Genomic DNA, 16,883 nt, shown 5'->3' on the forward strand with positions numbered 1-16,883 from the left:
GATTCTTGGACTTCATTAAGTGGCTGGTAACTTCTTGCTCCTTTATAATCTACTAGATGTTTTATACCGTGTGCAGGCAGCAAGAACTTCACTTCCCGTCAGCACAGCTCTCCTGGAGCTAGGCGCTGTCATCTGGCAATCTTTGCTTTCTGTGACCTGCGCTTAGAGGTTTGTCTGTCAATTCTAGGCTGTTCAGCTTCAGGTACTGAGGTGAACAAGTCAGTCTATGGATCCCAGCGTTCCCTTAACCGCACTCAGTGAATATCCTCCTCTGCGTGGAACTGGTGTCAGAGTCCAGTACTCTCTGACCAGGTTCTTTTAGATATTCCACTCATGGAGGATGTAATGTTTAATATCAAAAATAACTTTGAAGATGTTTGATGTTACACAGGATTTTTGATTTAGCAGTGATACAGCAATAGACTGAAATCACAATATAAGCCTAAGTTGCACTTAGCAAAATATAGGAATTACAATATACAGCTCAATCACAATACCATTGTGAATCCCATTACCAGTTTCTATAATATGCTCACAGCGTCACAACGCTGGGCGTCCCCTATCACCGGGAAGGAATATGTGGGTTGAAGCCAGCTCAAGCCTGTTGCTCTCTTTGAAATTCTTTTGTTAGTTGTTGAGGTTTTAGACTCTATGTTGGGCTGAGCCACCTATACGTTTCCCCTCCATGCTGGTCTGTCTGTCTTGCAGAGAAACATTTACACCAGTTGATCCACACAACTGATATAGCTGCTTATCTAAAACAAAGGTCATTCTCAGGTCCCCTTTGTGTTGAGCTAAAGACAGCTTTCTGTGCAGCAACTGTGGTTAATGAGTCATACCCTACGTTATTTCTGAGTTTCATGGGCACCTTGCCCACCTTCTCTGAGCCTTCTTTCATTGTAGGGGTTTATTGGTCAGTCACATTTGGCAAGTGTCCTTTCTGGAATGACTTTTTTGCTCATCTCTGCCTTTCTGGATTAATCCTTCCTTGGCTTATTGCAGAAGCCCAAGGGTCATGGCCTGCAGCGCCACCGATGTGCCGTTGTACTGGAGGTCGTTTGTAGTTGAGAAATGCTTCCTGAGTTGGGACTTTACAAATCGAGAACTGAATGGGCAAATTCACCACCATCTTCTGTATCAACAAGCAGGTGTGAGATCACCTACATCTCCTCCTGTCTCCCCCTCTGCACGAAACTGGCTACCTGTGCTGAGTGCTAGCATGTATCCTACTGTATGATCTGAGCTGTTTGAAGACTGTGGTTCCTGGGAGTCTGGAGGAGATGGGGAAGCCACAGTGGAAGTGGCTTATATGAAAACTCAACCTTTTATTTATTGGTTTTGTTTTACGTTCTTTCTGCTCTGTTCTTGTCCTTCTCCTGAAGCAATAGCCCTGCTTGCTTTTTAAGACAAGATCATTTCCACAGCGACCAGCTGTGACCCAAGTATACAGAGGTAATTCTATCGTGTTCCTCCCATGGTGTCTAAGTAGTGTTGCAGGTAGGATTACTAAGTCGCTATGTTGAGCAATAAACAGAGACATGAGCTCTTACATGCAGAATCTGCTTTTGTGCTAGTGCACTCTGAAGTAGTTTTCATTCTTAGAAAACTTGCTGGATGCCTAGCCTCTTGTTCCTGATTTACTATGGGAAAGCTCAGAATTTTTCAAGTGATGGTGGACACTAATGTGATTGCCTTTATGGCATGAGATCAAGCGTCTGACTCCCGTGGAGTTGGCAACAGTTTAAGCTTCGGCCTTGGGTGAATTAGGCCTATTTCCTGCACTATTTCTTTTTGAGGTTTACAGCCAGGGTAATTCTGTCTGTACAGAAACTCACCTCTGTATGGGCTCTGTTCTTATCTGCTCAGTTCCTTATGCATGAGGCACTTACCGTTTGTGTGTTTATGTGGTTTTTTTCTTTCCCCAGAGAAGAAGAAATGGCTCGATTTCATGAGGTCGTTACGAATCCCCACTACAAAGCCAACCCACTCATGGCCATCAGTGAGCATCTCTCCAAGAGACTAAGGCAGGAAGAAGAAGGTAAACCCCTCTAGGGCATCAGTTGGGACCAGACATGCACACTGCAGCCAGTGCAAGGGCTCCAGGCCATGAGCGAGCACATCACTAGCATGGCCTCTCAGCCACTTCAGTCCCTGGAAGCGATCCAGCAGATTATTAAACTCAACAGTCCTGTCCTCTGTCTGTAGGAATAATGCACTTTTCTCCTGACAGGGGCAGCTGCTCCTTGGCAAGTAGCCTGCAGAGAGCAGGGTGTTCTGTGAGATCTTTGTGCAGACATGAAGCTTCCTGCGAAGTGTCTTGACACCTTCTCCCTTCTTGTGAGCAGGCGCAATTTCATGAATTATGCCACTGGCAACGTGTCTGCTTTTTGTTTTCTTTCCCCCTCCCCCCACTCCTTGTTGATAACTCTGAAAAGAGGTTCCCTGGTGCTTTGTTGCAATTGTTCAAGACCCCCGGCCCTGGAGCCTGGAAGACTGTTGTAGATCTGCGTAAGGATTGATGTTGCTGTTCATTGTTTTATATGAAAACTTAACTTTGGAATAAACGCACTTTCCACACAGTACTGAGTTTACCTGGGTCTTATTTTGATAACTGCTAGTTAAAATGCAGGCTTATTCCCATCACTGAAAAAATTACTTAAAAGAATGTTGGATTTTTTCTCCCATGTATACAATTAATCATAAGGCGGCTGCTGCAGCATGCAGCAGAAGACACTTGAAATCATTGCAGATCATGTCTAAGTTACAGACTTGTCTTTCCGCTCCCCTGGAAGCGTGTGCTTTGAGTGGGTGATGTTGATTCCTTCCGGCCTGTGTTGTGTCCCTTGCTTGTCTTGCTGTAAAGGAAGCATCTGAAAGCATCCAAGTGCAGAGAGTAAAGTAATGGAAATGGTTAATCTCAAACTCTTTGTACTGCTGCCGTATTTAGCAATAGTTAGTTGGCACCAAAAAGGGGGTGGAGTGCCAGATGTCAGACCAGAATTCCTATTTTACTGGAGGTTCCAGCAATTCAAAGATTTAAGTCAGAGAGCTTGTTTTGTAAGGCCAGCTGCTCACCTAGTGGCAGTGGAGTCCAGGACTAGCCATAATGAATGTGATTATTAAAATGCGCACTTCTCAAAGTACCTTCAGCCTTTGCATTCTGTCCACCTGATTGTGTCTCTTAGCAAAGGGGGATCTGGCCCAAGTACACAGTATTGGTATGGCTAATCCTTTGTGGAAACAGAACTACGTGGGAGAGGCTGTTCCAGCCCGTGGCCCAGAGTGTTCCTCTGCTCTTGTGGGGAAGGCAGGCCAGGCAGGGTTGGCTCGGCTTTTGGGGTTGAGCTCAAGGAAAGCCTGGCTCAGCCTATGTTCCAACGTGAGTAGAAAGAAAGCTCCAGGAGGGTTGTTCGGTCTGGGAGTTTCTGGCAGCTGGTGGAATCATGGATTAGTATGGTGCAAGAAGTGGGGGAAGTGGACACTGGTGCGGGACCCGCTGGGAGGTGAAGACCAGCGATGGAGGGGAGGTGGCTATTAGACATCAGTAGGCAGGAGGGACCACAAGGAAAGAGCCTTCCTTCAGGGGTAGGATCTTTGTAGGCTTGACCACGAAAGGTATCTAGCTTGTCAGTGGAACATCCTCTTCATGCAGAAGACCTGGTTCTGATTTGGGATTAGTACTGTGAGAACCTGTTTCAGCAGGCAGTGGGAGCACCTCTGAATGAAGGCCTTCTCAACCTGATCTTTTTCCAAAGTCTTCCAGTCCTCTCCCCCTGCCTCTCTAAGCTGGCAGGGGTCACTGTCTCTATTCTTACTTTCATCGCCTTCCCCAGCCTCTGACTTCTCTCCCCAACATCTCTCCTCTTGCCTTCCCTCAGAAAGTCTGCATTAGCTGCCTCAGCTGGCTGTCTCTTCCAGTGCTCCAGTAAGTCTGTGACCCAGAGGCAGCCCAAAGCAGTGGTCCAAATAGCTAAGCACGCCTGTCTGAACAGCCCCGTACCATGCCTGTCTTTCCTGGTTACCAGATGTAACCAATTCTTTGTCCCTCTCCTCAGTGCTTGTTTTAATTGTTAGCTAAATTGCCCTTTCGGTGTCTAGTTCCAAAGATTCATCTTGTTGTCGAAAAGGTATGTTCCCGGGGAAAATGAAGGGGTTGATGGACATTGTCTCTTAAATATTCTCAGAGTAAGTCCTTGCTGGCCATGGTTAGAGTGACTTTTTTCCCCATCTGATGTGGTTGTGAAGGTGGTTGTGACTAAGGAAATGAGGTGAATTGAATGTGTTAAGAGGACTTTTCATGGCTAAACGTGTTTACAAGTGTCAGGCAGAGCAGTGGATGCTGGGATTTGTTGGTCTGAGAGCTGCTTACCTCCCAAACAAAGCAGTCTGTAGGGAGGAAACCCGAGCTCCTGCCTCCTGTGCGTCTTGTGCAGCGCGCTTTTCTCCAAGGCTGAGAGTGTTTGTGCGGGGGAGGGGACTACAAGAGGCTGCTTGTAACGATGAGTCTGTTGCTGTGTGGTCACCCCAGACTGAAGGGGGAGCGCGGTGGAGCTGGAGAACATGCTCTGTGATTTTGTTGCAAAACGGTGTGTGTGTGTGTGTGTGTCACAAAAGTGTAGGCTGAGCTCACCCTTTCATTTATGTGGGGGTTTGGGAATCACTGGAGCGGAGGTTCAACCACGCACCAGTTCTCATAAAGCTCAAGTGAATTTTTGTGGGGACAACTGAAGGCGCTGCGATTCCCTATTTGAAATAATCCTGATTTCAAGCCCCCGAGACATCAACGCTGTCTCTTGAAACTAATAAGGTCTTCAGGCCCTGGAAGAACAACCTACGTTTTTTGGATCAACTCTGAGAGACATCAGAAACCTTTACAAAAGAAGTTCATTCTGATGCTCAGACAAAGCATGGAAACTGCAGCCAACTCTTATCCAAGTTAGTGCCTAAAATCAGCTATAATGGGAAGTGGCAGGCGTCCTTAATTATACATGTCTATTGCTTTGCTAATAATGCTGCTTTTCTTCTTCCTCTAGGCTGGCACTTACAAAGGCAGGGTTTTTTTTAATGCCTACCTTTTAACCCCAACAATGCAGACATTTCCACGATGCTGCTAGTTGTTAGAGAAAGGCTGCCATGCCACCCCTCCTCCCCGAAAGGCCTGGCTGGAGTTGTGCTTGCAGAGGCCACAGACACATGCCGGGTATGTCCCATCCTCCACCTTGTTATTTGCAGACTGGGTAGAGGGCTGGCAGTGCTCCCCTTTCATCTGACGGAAAAGCGTCTGGCTCCTGTGTCAGTGCTGCGAGGTGAATGTGCTTTGCTGTTCTCCAGCATGCTCTAGTGCCCTGCCAAGTCTCAGGCTCTGGAAAGCAATGTCTATGAGGGCTGTAGGTGGTGTCAAACAGCTCTAAATATCTCCTCAACTTCCGGTCTGTTGCTGCTTGCCCTCTCAGGGGTATCTGGCTGCTGGTAGATTGCGTTTATTTCAGGCCACTTTGGATTTTGAGCTTTGAACACCAGCCCTATCTGCAGTCCTGCTTCCTGTGCTGCTATTTGCTGTCCCTGTGGGCCAAGCTGGGCACCGTGGAGGAGAGCACAGGCCTGGCCTTGCCTGCCAGTTGACTCTGGCCCCAGCTCTCAAGTGCTGGCCTGCGACTGCTCTTGCTGCTCATGGCTCCCATGGATATAACTAAGCTTAAGCTAAGATTTTATGTTTTTTCTTTGTAAGTGTACTAATTTGACTTCACTCTCTTTTGTATCTGGCTGGCTTCTGAAAAAGCCAGCATCCATTTGCTTAAATGGAGGGAAGATGAGACAGGTGAAGGAGGTGAAGATATACAGGTACAAAGCAAGGTGAAGATTATTTTTTCTATTGTTAGTGAGCAGGGTGTTCAGGGGGGTGTAGAAGTGTATCTGGAGGGCAGAAGGGAGGGAGGAAAGGCTTTCATGACATGTTGGAGGATTTAACTTATTGCTTTTCTGTGCTCTGTGGGAGCTTTGCAGCTTTTTTTAGTCTTGTGTTTTTTAGAAAATGCGTACCAGATGAAGAAGGTCTTGGCCTCCTTGCAGGGCTGGGTCACACACTAGCCAAGCCGTGCCCTCACACTTCCCTTTTCAGCAGTGGGGATGCACTGTTCTGCACCGACGTGAAATGTTGAGTTAGTCAAGGGAAGCTGCAGGCAAGTTTGCAAGATGCCATCCTGGATTGTGCACTGCGAGTTGTGATCTGGCTGCCTGTATCTCTCCCCTGGGAGATGCATACTGTGCATCATGACTGTACTTTGTAGAGATCTAGCAAAGTGGTAATTTTTTTTGACATAAGCTAATTTCCTGTGCACCGTCTATTTAGTGCACTCTACTTGACCAGTGGGACCATCTATTAAGGCCTCTGAAGAGTAAGTAGGATGATCCCATGCACCTCTATTCCAAACCAGTTCCTTCCTAGCAACTTCTCACCCACTAGGGCGAGAACAAATCTGAAAGTATATCCATTCCTATTTTTCCAGGCTACTTAATTTCCTTTTCACAGGCAGTTCCAAGTAACTTCAAGTTGCGTCCAAGTTTGGGTGGCCTGAATTGCATTGTTAGGGCAAACGTTCAGCTGCCAGAAGAGCTAGTTACAGGTAGGTGGTAGGGGAAGACGTTGCTGCTTGTCATTGCCAAGGGACTGCCTGGGTCTATCTTTAAAAGAATAAACTCCCGATAGGATTGTGTCCTCCTTTTTGTCTTGCTTAATTTTTGATAAAAGAGCCCCTGCAGTTTGGGGCTGGAGTGGAAAAGGGGTTTCTGAGTGCAAAAATCAGAACCAAGCAGCTTTTCTGGAACCTCAGAAAACATCATTAGTGGTTTGTGTAACTCGTCCCAGAATGACTTTCAGATGCATCAAGGCAGGGGCTATCCCTGTGTCTCAGCCTGCCCACGGACGTCCCAGTGCTGCATCCTGTCAATGTCAGAGATAACTGCTGAACACCACCGTCCCTTGCCCTGCAAAACTGCCTGCCGATCTTCAGGTGTCCTTACTTGACTAAGGGAGCGATCAGGGATAGCAACTTTAGGTTGTCAACTGTGGCCTTTATAGCCAGTGTTGGTGGGTAAAATTGATGGGTTGCTGTAAATTTTGACACCAGCAGCAGAGTAGCAGGAGGCTTTTCAAAAACCCTGTCCTGCGTGGCTTCTTCCCATCCTTTCCCTTCAAATCAGTGAGAGTCAGCAGAGCCGAAGGTTCTTTACCTAGGAAGAGAAGGTATAGCTTAACAGGCAAGTGATAGAGGGAGGTGATAAGCCGGGTGACCCCATGCAGATGTGGATACGGGCTCTGTCTGGTAGCCTGTACCCACCCTGGTGGCCCTTCATCTCTGTGCACAGCATCACCATACCTCATGTTCACACCTCTTCTTTACCTTGGATGGGCTGATGCTGTTGCTTGGATGTTTGTCTAGCCCTTGCATTGCTTAGCCCTGGGTTTGAAAATTTTGCTCTCTTAGGTATTTAGCAGCAGTTAAACGTGATTGTTTAAAAGTATAGTTCGCAGCCTGCTGCTGCTGCAGGCATCTCCTGCCCCCGCCATCCTAGCAGTTGAGCAAAGGATTTAAAATCTGCCAGGAAACAGGCGTCTGAGACGCAGAGTCGCCTTCGCAGTTGGCGTGTTTTCAGGATGATAAAAGCTTTCATGCCAATTTTTTTTTTTTTTTTTAAAGATAGCAGGGTGGGAAAAAATAGCTTCCAAGCTGCAAAGAGAAGTTGTGCTGGAGGGGAGGGTGGGGGCCTGACCTGGCAGCTCTACACTTAGCAAGAAGTGAGTAAGCAGCGAATGCACTGCAAATGCAGGACTGGAAAAGTTTCGGGCTATTTTTCACAACATTATTTTTTCGTGTTGGTGATTTTGCCCTTGAAGGCTGTGAACAGAACTGTGTGTGAAAGCAGAATCCTGAATATCCTGTCTATTTTGTGGTGCCAGTGGATGTTTTCTGTTAAGCACAAAGCTCCCAAATGCAGTGGGTGGAATGGGATTCTCCTTTACCCACAGTTTATGGGTAGTGTCCTTGGTTCACAGGTTTCAAAGAGATTTTTTCTTTTGTGTAGCAGCTGTTGCAAATCCTATATTTTTTTTGCCCTAGTACCAATGATGGCATATCATGCTTTGTTGCTCCTAGAGTTAGGGCTTGCACCAGGCCAGCTGTATATCTCATAAAAGTTTGGTGGGTCACAGAGACCTGGCCCTGACCCTTTGTCTAACCCAAGGAAGTCGGCAGAGCAAGCATGTTGACTCCTTCCTCTTTCCTTCTGCTTTCTGGCCTGTCTGCCCTGAAAAATTTTCCTAACAGACCTTGTGCAAGAGAGTCCCCCAGTCCCTTTCCCTTATGGAAAATATGACTTATGCCAGAGGGAGAGTGCTTTTGCTCGTACTCTGGTTGAAGCTATGAGCTGTATTGGCCCCACAGCCTGCTTTTCTCCTGCTGCTAAGCCTGTTTGATGCCTTTTGCCAGCACAACCCCTGTCAGTTCAGACAGAGGCAAATAGCATCACAGTAGCTGGGTTCAGTGTCTAAGAGCGAAATGGCTAATCCAGAAGAGCAACGAGGACTGGTGAGGACCTTGCGGTGGGTTTGTACGTCAGAAAGAAGCAGTACAATTCTTTTTCTGCTGCTCACCGTTCCTCTGTCCTAATTTAATTCATTTGTAAACCACTCTTCTAAACAATTTTACGGCATCGTTGTTGAGCACTTGAAGTGTTCCTGGGCCCATCTGCCAGGTTAGCTACCCGCACCAAGACATCTCCTCTGGGTGCAGGTTGCCTTGCATGTGGGGCTGGGTGGAGCTGGCTGCGGGCTGCAGTTGACAGGGAAGGGGCAGGCTTGGGGAGGCTGGGCAGACATGAGAAGGAAGGAGAGTGCCCTGACTTTAGGTGTTCCCTGCCTCCGCCAACCTGGAGTAGCTGGCAGCTCTTTGCCATACCAGCAAATTGTCAAGGGGCATATGCCTGGGAACCAGTCTCTGGAAATGCATGCTCTCCTGTTCCTCAAGTGAGTTTGTATCTTCCTGATAAACATATTCTGTACTGGGTTGTAAAAATTAGCTGATCCACCTCCCCCTCCCCCCCCCCCCCCCGGGCCGTTCTAGCTTTGTAATCAAATGCTTTGGGATGGCAAATAAGATTGCCTTAGAGAAGTCGAGGTAGCGTTGTCATTGCAGGATATAGGCAGGGGGCTGTTTATAAGTACTGGTAATACCTTTTCTTGGATAACAGGAGGATTCCTGCTGTTTCCTGCTTTACGGAAAAATGAACTTAACTTTGTTCTCTTTATCATTTGAACTACGGCCTTTTCCAAAAATACTTCACGTTTATTGAGGAAAACTTACTTCTCGTGAATTCAAGTAGGCAATGTCAATTTTATCATTCTTTTCTGTGGTCTTTTTTTCTTGAGGACTGACTTGGCCATTCCTTCAGCATGGTCAGACTGATAAGCCAGCCGTTGTCCGTGATGACTTCTTTCTCTTTTGTGAAAACTGACGTTAGCTTCAGTTTGAGAAAAGTGGCAAAATATTTCCTTGTGCCCTGGCAATCGCTACTCCCAAAGCCCAGAACAGGGTGTGTGGAAGTCCCAGACTCTTTGCTGACTGCAAGTTGTCTGCTGCTATGTAGAAATGGCTGTGCTTGGGCACAAGCAGTGCAGTGCCAGGTGCTATGTGCTCATGAGACTCATCTAGGTACCCTGGACTCTAAAGAGATCTCATTCCTGTGGCAAAAAAGCAAAATTAGGAAAGACCTGGACTGATTCATGGCTTGGGCAAAAGCTCCCTGTGTAACCCTGTGCTTTCTGTGTCCCGATTCTTCACTGAGAGGTGAAAGTAGCAGTACAACTTGCAGCTTGGATGTAGCTTGCAAATGAAATAAAATTTTTGATTGCTATTGGTGTTGAGAGACCACAGAAGATCCCAATCCTCGGGCTAGTTTACTGTGCTGTAATGCAAATAAATCATTTAGCAGCTCTAGATGCACTGCTTCGGTGGGGGAGCAGAGGCTACTGTGCTCTCCCATTCACACGTAAAATGAGTGATTTAGCCTGGGAGGGACCTCTGGAGGTCTCTAGCTCATGCTCTACCTGGGGCCAGCTTCAAAGCTAAATCAAGTCAGCATTGGAGAGGAAAATAATCCATGGTTCTTGGTGCAACTTCTGCAGACTCCAGTCTGAGGAGGACTGGAGGTAGAGCTTGCAGCTTGGACCCCTTACAACCAGCTTCTCACTGCCAAGTTTCTGTTGGCGCCACCTCTTTCAGACCAGCACCAGTTTGTGGAGGAGGAGAAAGGGAGCATGACAGATTGATTTGCTTGCTTCTAACTCTTGTGGCAACAGCGAAGAGACCCTAAGGCCCTGGCAGGAGGACTCTGGCTGGATGAGTAGTCTGCACTTGGATTGCTAAAACTGACTGACATCTGACCTTCCCTTCATCCCTGCAGTATAATCACCTGTCGTGGGGGTGAAACCCTCTCTTGCTATGGGTAAAAGGAAACAGCTGGATGCATAATTGCAGGGGTGCTGTGTTTTCCAGCTATGCAGAGCTCATCCTGCACTTCTCCTAGCTTGATCCTAACCTCTGGCGCTTGTCACGACTGTGCCAGGCCCAGAAACAGCTTCCAAAGCACAGCAAGACCTCAGTCTGCGTTACAGGAGGCACTTGCCAGCTGAGCCCAGCGGTGAGGATGGGCTAGACCATCCTTCCTTCATGCTTTCTGCCACGCAAATCCTTCATTTGGGGGTGCATGTCTAGGTTTGCTGTCTAGGGACAAGGAAGTCTCTCCTAGCTTACAAAAAAGGCTTGAACTCCTCACCCTCACCAACAGCACGTCACCAGGGATGGGCTGGGAACTGGGGCTGCCTTTCTGCAAGAGTGAGTCACCTTACCCCACAGAAGAGGCTGTCTGGGACCAGGCTGGCTGTGACTCAGCCTGGCAGTTGTGTATCTGTGCTGAGCAGCCTGGTTTGTGGTCACCTCTGCATGACCTGGAACACCCGTCTGGCTCTACCGTTGACAGGTTGGCTTCCCGGGGAGCAAAGTGACTAACAAAAATGGAGATCCTGAGGCACTAGGAAGCCAGATTTTTCCTTTGGATACCAAGTAGCACTGAACTTCCTTCCTTCATCCCTGCCCCTGCACACTCTGCTTGGGGCAGCATGCCAGCTATGTGACCGTGGTGCTTGACGTGGGGACCGGACAACTCCCTCCAGGCATGGACATCCTTGACTCACTGTGGGGTGCCTGGCCGGCGCAGTGCCCCAGGGGATTTTGAAGGATTCGAGCTGCAGTGACTCCTTTCCCTTCCAATCAGGAAGGGTCAAGGGCAAAGCTTTAACATGAATTGCACAGCCGCGATCTAGCACTAGTGACCCTGTGCTTCCCCTCCCTCTTGCACGCTCCAGCAGGTCCTGCAGTGAACTCTTTCCCTGCATAGTGTTATTTCTCCCTCATGATCCCCTGTTCCCTAACTGATCCTTGCAGGAGGGATCCATTTCCTCCATGTTACGGAGCCTCTTGTGCACTCGTGCCTGTTTTTCCCCCCTCATCTGCAGCATGTGTACATCTGAAAGCAACCCAAAATGGGTTCCTGCAGATGTGGCAGCAGCAGCCGCAGGGAACCTGGTGAAATAATGAAGCATGTGACTTTGAGCTGCTTGATGCTTTTGGAAGCAGATGAGATTGGCACTAGCACCTCTTTCTTTCATCTACGTGTTGCACAAGTGAAGGGAGAGGCAAATCGCCTGATCAAACGTTTGCCGGTGAGCGCAAAGAGATGTGTCCCTGCCCTGGAGCGTGGATTTCACCATAGCTTTTTGCAGCATCTTTTGGCCTTTGCTTTCACTGCTCTTGGCAACTGTCCCAACAGCAGACTTTGTTTCCTTGCTGTGCCCTGCCTTTTTCCAGATTGTTTAGGGAGATGCAGAACAGGCCAGACCCCTGCGGGACTCCACTGGTGCCCTCCCTCTGAGATACTGAGTCTTATTCCTGCTCTTCGCTTCCTAACCTTTATCTGGTTATTAATCCACGGGAGGCCTCTACCTCTTATCCCGTGGCAGCTCAGTTTCTTTAAGAGCTTTTGGACATTCTTTAAGAGCTTAAGAGCATTGCCACATGCCATTTGGAAATCCGAGTAAAGCCTTGTTAATTGGATCACCCTTATCTACATACTTGCTGTTTCCTTGCAGGGGAAAATCATGCCCTGCAATACTAACTCTTCCCCAACGTGGTAATTATCTGAGTGTCTGCTGATTCTGCTCTTAACCGCAATTTGCTTCAGTGCAAGATGTTAACAATTTGGTACCTGGCTTCATGTTTTTATTTGGACAAACGGTTTAATCCTATTCAGCCATTTTCTCAGCTAAAGACGGCACTGCTTTTTTGGGAAATGGTGAGCTCTGTTCCAGGATGGAAACACAGCAGAGTCTGGGTGGGACCTGCTGCATGAGGAGCGTTGTGTAATGAGAGATCTGGCTTGGCATGCGAGCGTCAGGAGCCCGGTAATAGGAAATGGCCGAATGTCCTATCTGCAAATCCCGGCTCCTTTGGTTTCTTGAGACTTCTGGGATATTTCTTCCTGCCTTGCATGTGGCAATAAAAGGAGTATTCTCTGTATGTGAGCTGTGTTGGGCAGGCCACCTGCTCCATATTGATTGTCAGGGCTAAGCTTCTAATTTGAATCATGCGAAAAAGAATTGCATTAATCCACGTTAAAAAAAAAAAAAAGTGTTGGAATAGGTTACAGTTCACAAGTAGAAATTTATGTAACAGTTAAACTTTGATAAAAGAACTAAGCATCTGAATATACAGATTGGAGAGAAATGCCTTCTATGCTAAAGGAAATATTTCCAAAAATGTGTAACATAAATGATTTTCTTTATTTCCCCAAGGTTGGTCCCTTCTTGGCACCCAAAGCAGCAGGAGCCACAGAGTGCAGCTCTGAGATTTTTCTCAGCCCAGCGTTCAGAAGCCTTTATGGGTGCAGGAATTCCCAAGAACCCAAACTGGGCCCGATTTCAAGAGTGACTTTCGTGATGGAGCTTTATCAGTCGAGCAGCAGCGCAATGATTTTTTTTTTTATGGTTTTTTTTTTCCTTAATCAAGTCAATGATTTCCTTATGAAGAAGTTGTTAAAATAGCAAAAACAAAACACACAACTTTGCCAGAAGAGTTGCTACGATTTAGGCCTCCGCATCCAAGTGCTCTGGGATTTTCCAGATCACCTGATTTCCAGTAGGGCACATAAAAATCTAATCTAAGGGTTTCTCTGCTTTAACAATCGGTGTTTCGTGCCAGAAGGGGTGTGCCTCTGCTCTGGGTTCATTTCGGTTACCCTGTTTGAACTTGCTGTAATTTGTATATGAAACATTCCCATTATTGTACGGATCCATGGGTGTCTGTTCTATGTGACTAATCTTCGCTATGTGTATAGGGGAATTGTATTTGTTTCCTGGTGTTATTTGACTAAGGGGTTTCTGTGCTGACCCATAGCAGTGAGGGTGGATCACTATGACAGTCTGATCCAGACTCCTTATTCAGTCTGGTGCAATCAGCTTTAATAAAGAGCAGATTTTTATACTCTAATCAAGTACAGATTCTGTTTGCAGAAAGCACGCCGTGGCTAGGAGAGAAGGAACTGGACAAGACATCCCGGGTGGCTATAGGGGCGACCGGGAAACTCAGCTGAGCAGCGGAGCAGAAAGTGGTGAGGTCTCTCCCGTGAGATTAGTGAGGCTGCAGTACTCGGTGTTGGTTTATTGTCCAACTAGTTTGTTGTTATTGTAAAGGATTTGAAGTGCTGGAAGCTAGCAGACGTGCTTGACAGACGTTTGGGATGCAGTTCACTGTCTGGGATGTTAGCAGCATAAAATAAGGCACGTGAAGGGTCATTTGCTTGATGTTCCTAGGGACAAACGCCTTGGTTTCAGTGGCACAAGTAGGAGAGGAAGCTGTGACAAAGAAAATAACCAAAACAGGAAGCTACTGTGAAAGGAACAAATGTCAGTGTGTGAAGGGCTCAGTTAGGTGAAGGCAAGTGATGCCAGAATATCCTCCTAGAGGAAGAAGATGGAGGAAGAGATAACGGCTTCAGTGCACGTACCCCTTTGTCCCGTGCTCAGCTAGCCTGGAGGGACAGGCTGCAGAAAAGGCCGTGAGGACACGCTGTTCCCACAGCCAAAAACTTGGTCTGTATTGAAGCATGCGGTTTATCCAGCTTTACCAGATACTGTTTTAGGCATCGAGGGACAGAAAGCAACGTGCTAAGAGGGGTGGGGGCAAGAAGGAGAGTTGCTTACTTGGAAGATGGTGAAATTTTCAGCCGTCTGTTATCTATAGGCCTTCCTGACTCTGCCGGGCATAGGAAGGGGGTTGATTAGGCCTGGCTGGGCTCCAGGGTACCCCGACAGCATTTGTCTTCTCACAGAACTCCTGGCTGTGACTCTCCCTATGTTATCATTGATTTGTGATGCGCAGGGGAGGCTGTTAAGTTGGCAGCCTTAAATCGCAGAGCTTCTCAGCTTTATTTACTAATCAATGTTTAGGCTTCCTTCGTAGGGAGGAAATCTTGATGTATTTGGCAAAAAAAAAAAAAAAAAAAAAAAGACCTTGTGAAATACATGCGCTGAGCTCAAAGATGCTGCTAGCGTCTCCTGGCTGTGCTATAGCTGGGAAGGGGAAGAATTGCGCTCTGATGCTCTGTTTTCTGACTACTGGGATGGTGAAGGTGGTAGATGGGCAGGTAAATTCCCACCCTGTGGGTCAATCTCATGCAACTGCAATATATTTTTCATTTCGGTTAGTTACATGGAGACTCTCAGCTCTTGAACAGACAATTGGATTATTTTAAAAGTATACAGATCAGGTAAGTAGCCACAGGAGCACGGCTGCTGGCCTCTTGAGTCACAATTTTCATTCCTGCTTGGGGAGGGACGTGGCTGAAAGCACTGTGTGTTTTCCCACGTTTTTGGGGAGGAGAATGCAGCAGTCTGCAGAGCTGTGCTTCTATTGGTACCGCCTCTCTTGGTCTGATTTCCCAGCACAGATGCCTACTAGAGGACATTACCCCCTCGTGCGGGTATCTAGGCAGGCCAGAGGCTGGGAGGAGCATGCTGCGTGGAGGAAATACTGGATCCCAAGGTGTGAATTTTACCCTTTGATTTCAGAAGCCTGAAGAGCTACTCTGCACCAGGAGACCTTGTGTTGGCTCTGTGCAAAGCATTCCTGGGATGTGCTCCTGTTCACATGTGGGAAGGGGGCATGGATGTGGCTTGGGCAGAAGTCTGTATTGGGGGTATGTCTTTCCTATGGTGGCCTGTGTCAGGTACACACTTGCTCCCTCTCTCGCGAGTGTGAGGAAGTCTGCCAAGGTGTAAACGTGATGGATTTGTGGTGGTCTTGCCGTCCTGTCTGCTGCTCTTGTAAAGAGGCTGACAGAGCTACAAACCAGGAGGTGAGGAGGGATGTGAGGGAGCAGCCCCTCTGAACGCCTGGGGCAGCAAACTCACATTGTGGTGGAGGCCAGGAAAGGCTTGCAGGGAAGGATGGCAGAGGAAGGATGAGGGGGCTGACGAGGGGCCAGGCTGAGATTTCAACATACAGGTGCTGAACGAGGCTCTCAAGAACCTGAATTTGAAAATCTTGGGGGTAGGCAGAAGTGGGCTTGGGTGGTAGGCATAGGGCCCTCAGCCCCCACTGCCTTGTCTTGGGCTTGTCTCTCATCCTGTGCTTCCCAGAGCTGGCGGTGTCACCAGCAGGAGCTCCCTTGGCAGCTTTCAGGCTCGTATCTGGCTGCCGCTTATGCTTAGGCCTGTTGTCTCTGAGCAAGCCAAGGTGAGTTGATGGGGGGTGGGCACCCCTGAATCCAGGCCTCTTGGGATGGCCTCTGTTGATAGGGAGTGTCTCAGTGTCCAAGGGGTTGCAGAGCACCTCCCCATCACTGCCTCTGCTCCATCTTAAAAATGGGATGTGAGGGATGTCCAGATTTCAGGGATCCAGCTGCCTTTGTCTCTCATGGCCCTGCTGCTGTGCTGGATGCCAGCACCCCTGCTGGGTGCCAGCACTCTCCCTGTGCCATCTCCTTGGGCACTGGCTCTCTGTGGTCCCTGGGCTCTTGCCCTGGCAGGTCAGGCCTGGAGTTTCTTTTCCCCACCTTATCATGCAGGCATGCCCAGTAAACTGATTCTTCCTCCGGGATATCCCAGTGAATGCTAGAGAATGGGGGAAGTAAGCTTGGGAGGCATGAGAAGACAAGCCTGACAGCAGATGGGAACTGTATATTCCAGGTGAAAAGTGTGTTTAAAGACCGGCCATCCCCATCTCTCTCGTCATTTCCCAAGTTCAACACGGTATGGGGTTCGGAGACCTGGTAGCTCCCTGTGCCTGGCAGGCTTTGAGGCTCTCCCAAGGCTGGAGCAGCCAAGCATAGAGCCCTTCCCCTCACCAGCAGGAGGGGCCTTGGGGTCCCCTTGTCTTGCATTATTCTTGGGTGACGTTTTTCCCTCCCTCAGTCAAAGGTAGCTGTAGCTTTCTTTGGTGTGTATGTTGCAACTGCTTATCTGTAGCACTGATTGCCCTCCTGTAGTGTAGTGTTGCAGCCCTGTCCTCGGCTGCTGCAGGTCTTTGCTGGCGTGTGGGGTTGGCCTGCTGCAAAGCAGAGATCCTCAGACTGTGGGGCAAAGCAGGTCCTGTAGCCATGAGGGTGACTGCCTTGTGCAGGCATGGAGAGGAAGAGCTGCACTGGGGGAATTGCTGGTTGTCAAGGGTGTAGCAGGCCATGGCAAGGCAAGACTGGTCCTGTCACTCGTGCTTGGAAAGCACACAACACTTTGGGACTGGCGTGTCATTCCCACCTCCACTTCAGAAGAGCGG

At 48.3% G+C, this 16,883-nt stretch overlaps 1 protein-coding gene across 3 annotated transcripts in view; it reads left to right on the forward strand.

The window, feature by feature from the left end:
• SLX9 (SLX9 ribosome biogenesis factor) overlaps positions 1-13,590 on the forward strand; it is a 77,121-nt gene extending 63,531 nt beyond the window's left edge. For 2 of the 3 annotated variants that reach the window (XM_068947681.1, XM_068947684.1), the window contains exons 6-7: positions 1,926-2,038; positions 12,905-13,590. In XM_068947681.1, coding sequence (XP_068803782.1) covers positions 1,926-2,038; positions 12,905-12,957 — 166 coding nt within the window. In that variant the 3' untranslated portion in view covers positions 12,958-13,590. Of the gene's footprint in view, positions 1-1,925; positions 2,039-2,230; positions 2,583-12,904 lie in introns of those variants that run through there. The other variant, XM_068947682.1, reaches the window with a different exon arrangement.
• Positions 13,591-16,883: the final 3,293 nt, after the last annotated feature.

This window comes from Struthio camelus, chromosome 6, assembly GCF_040807025.1.
Source record: "Struthio camelus isolate bStrCam1 chromosome 6, bStrCam1.hap1, whole genome shotgun sequence".
NCBI lineage: Eukaryota > Metazoa > Chordata > Aves > Struthioniformes > Struthionidae > Struthio > Struthio camelus.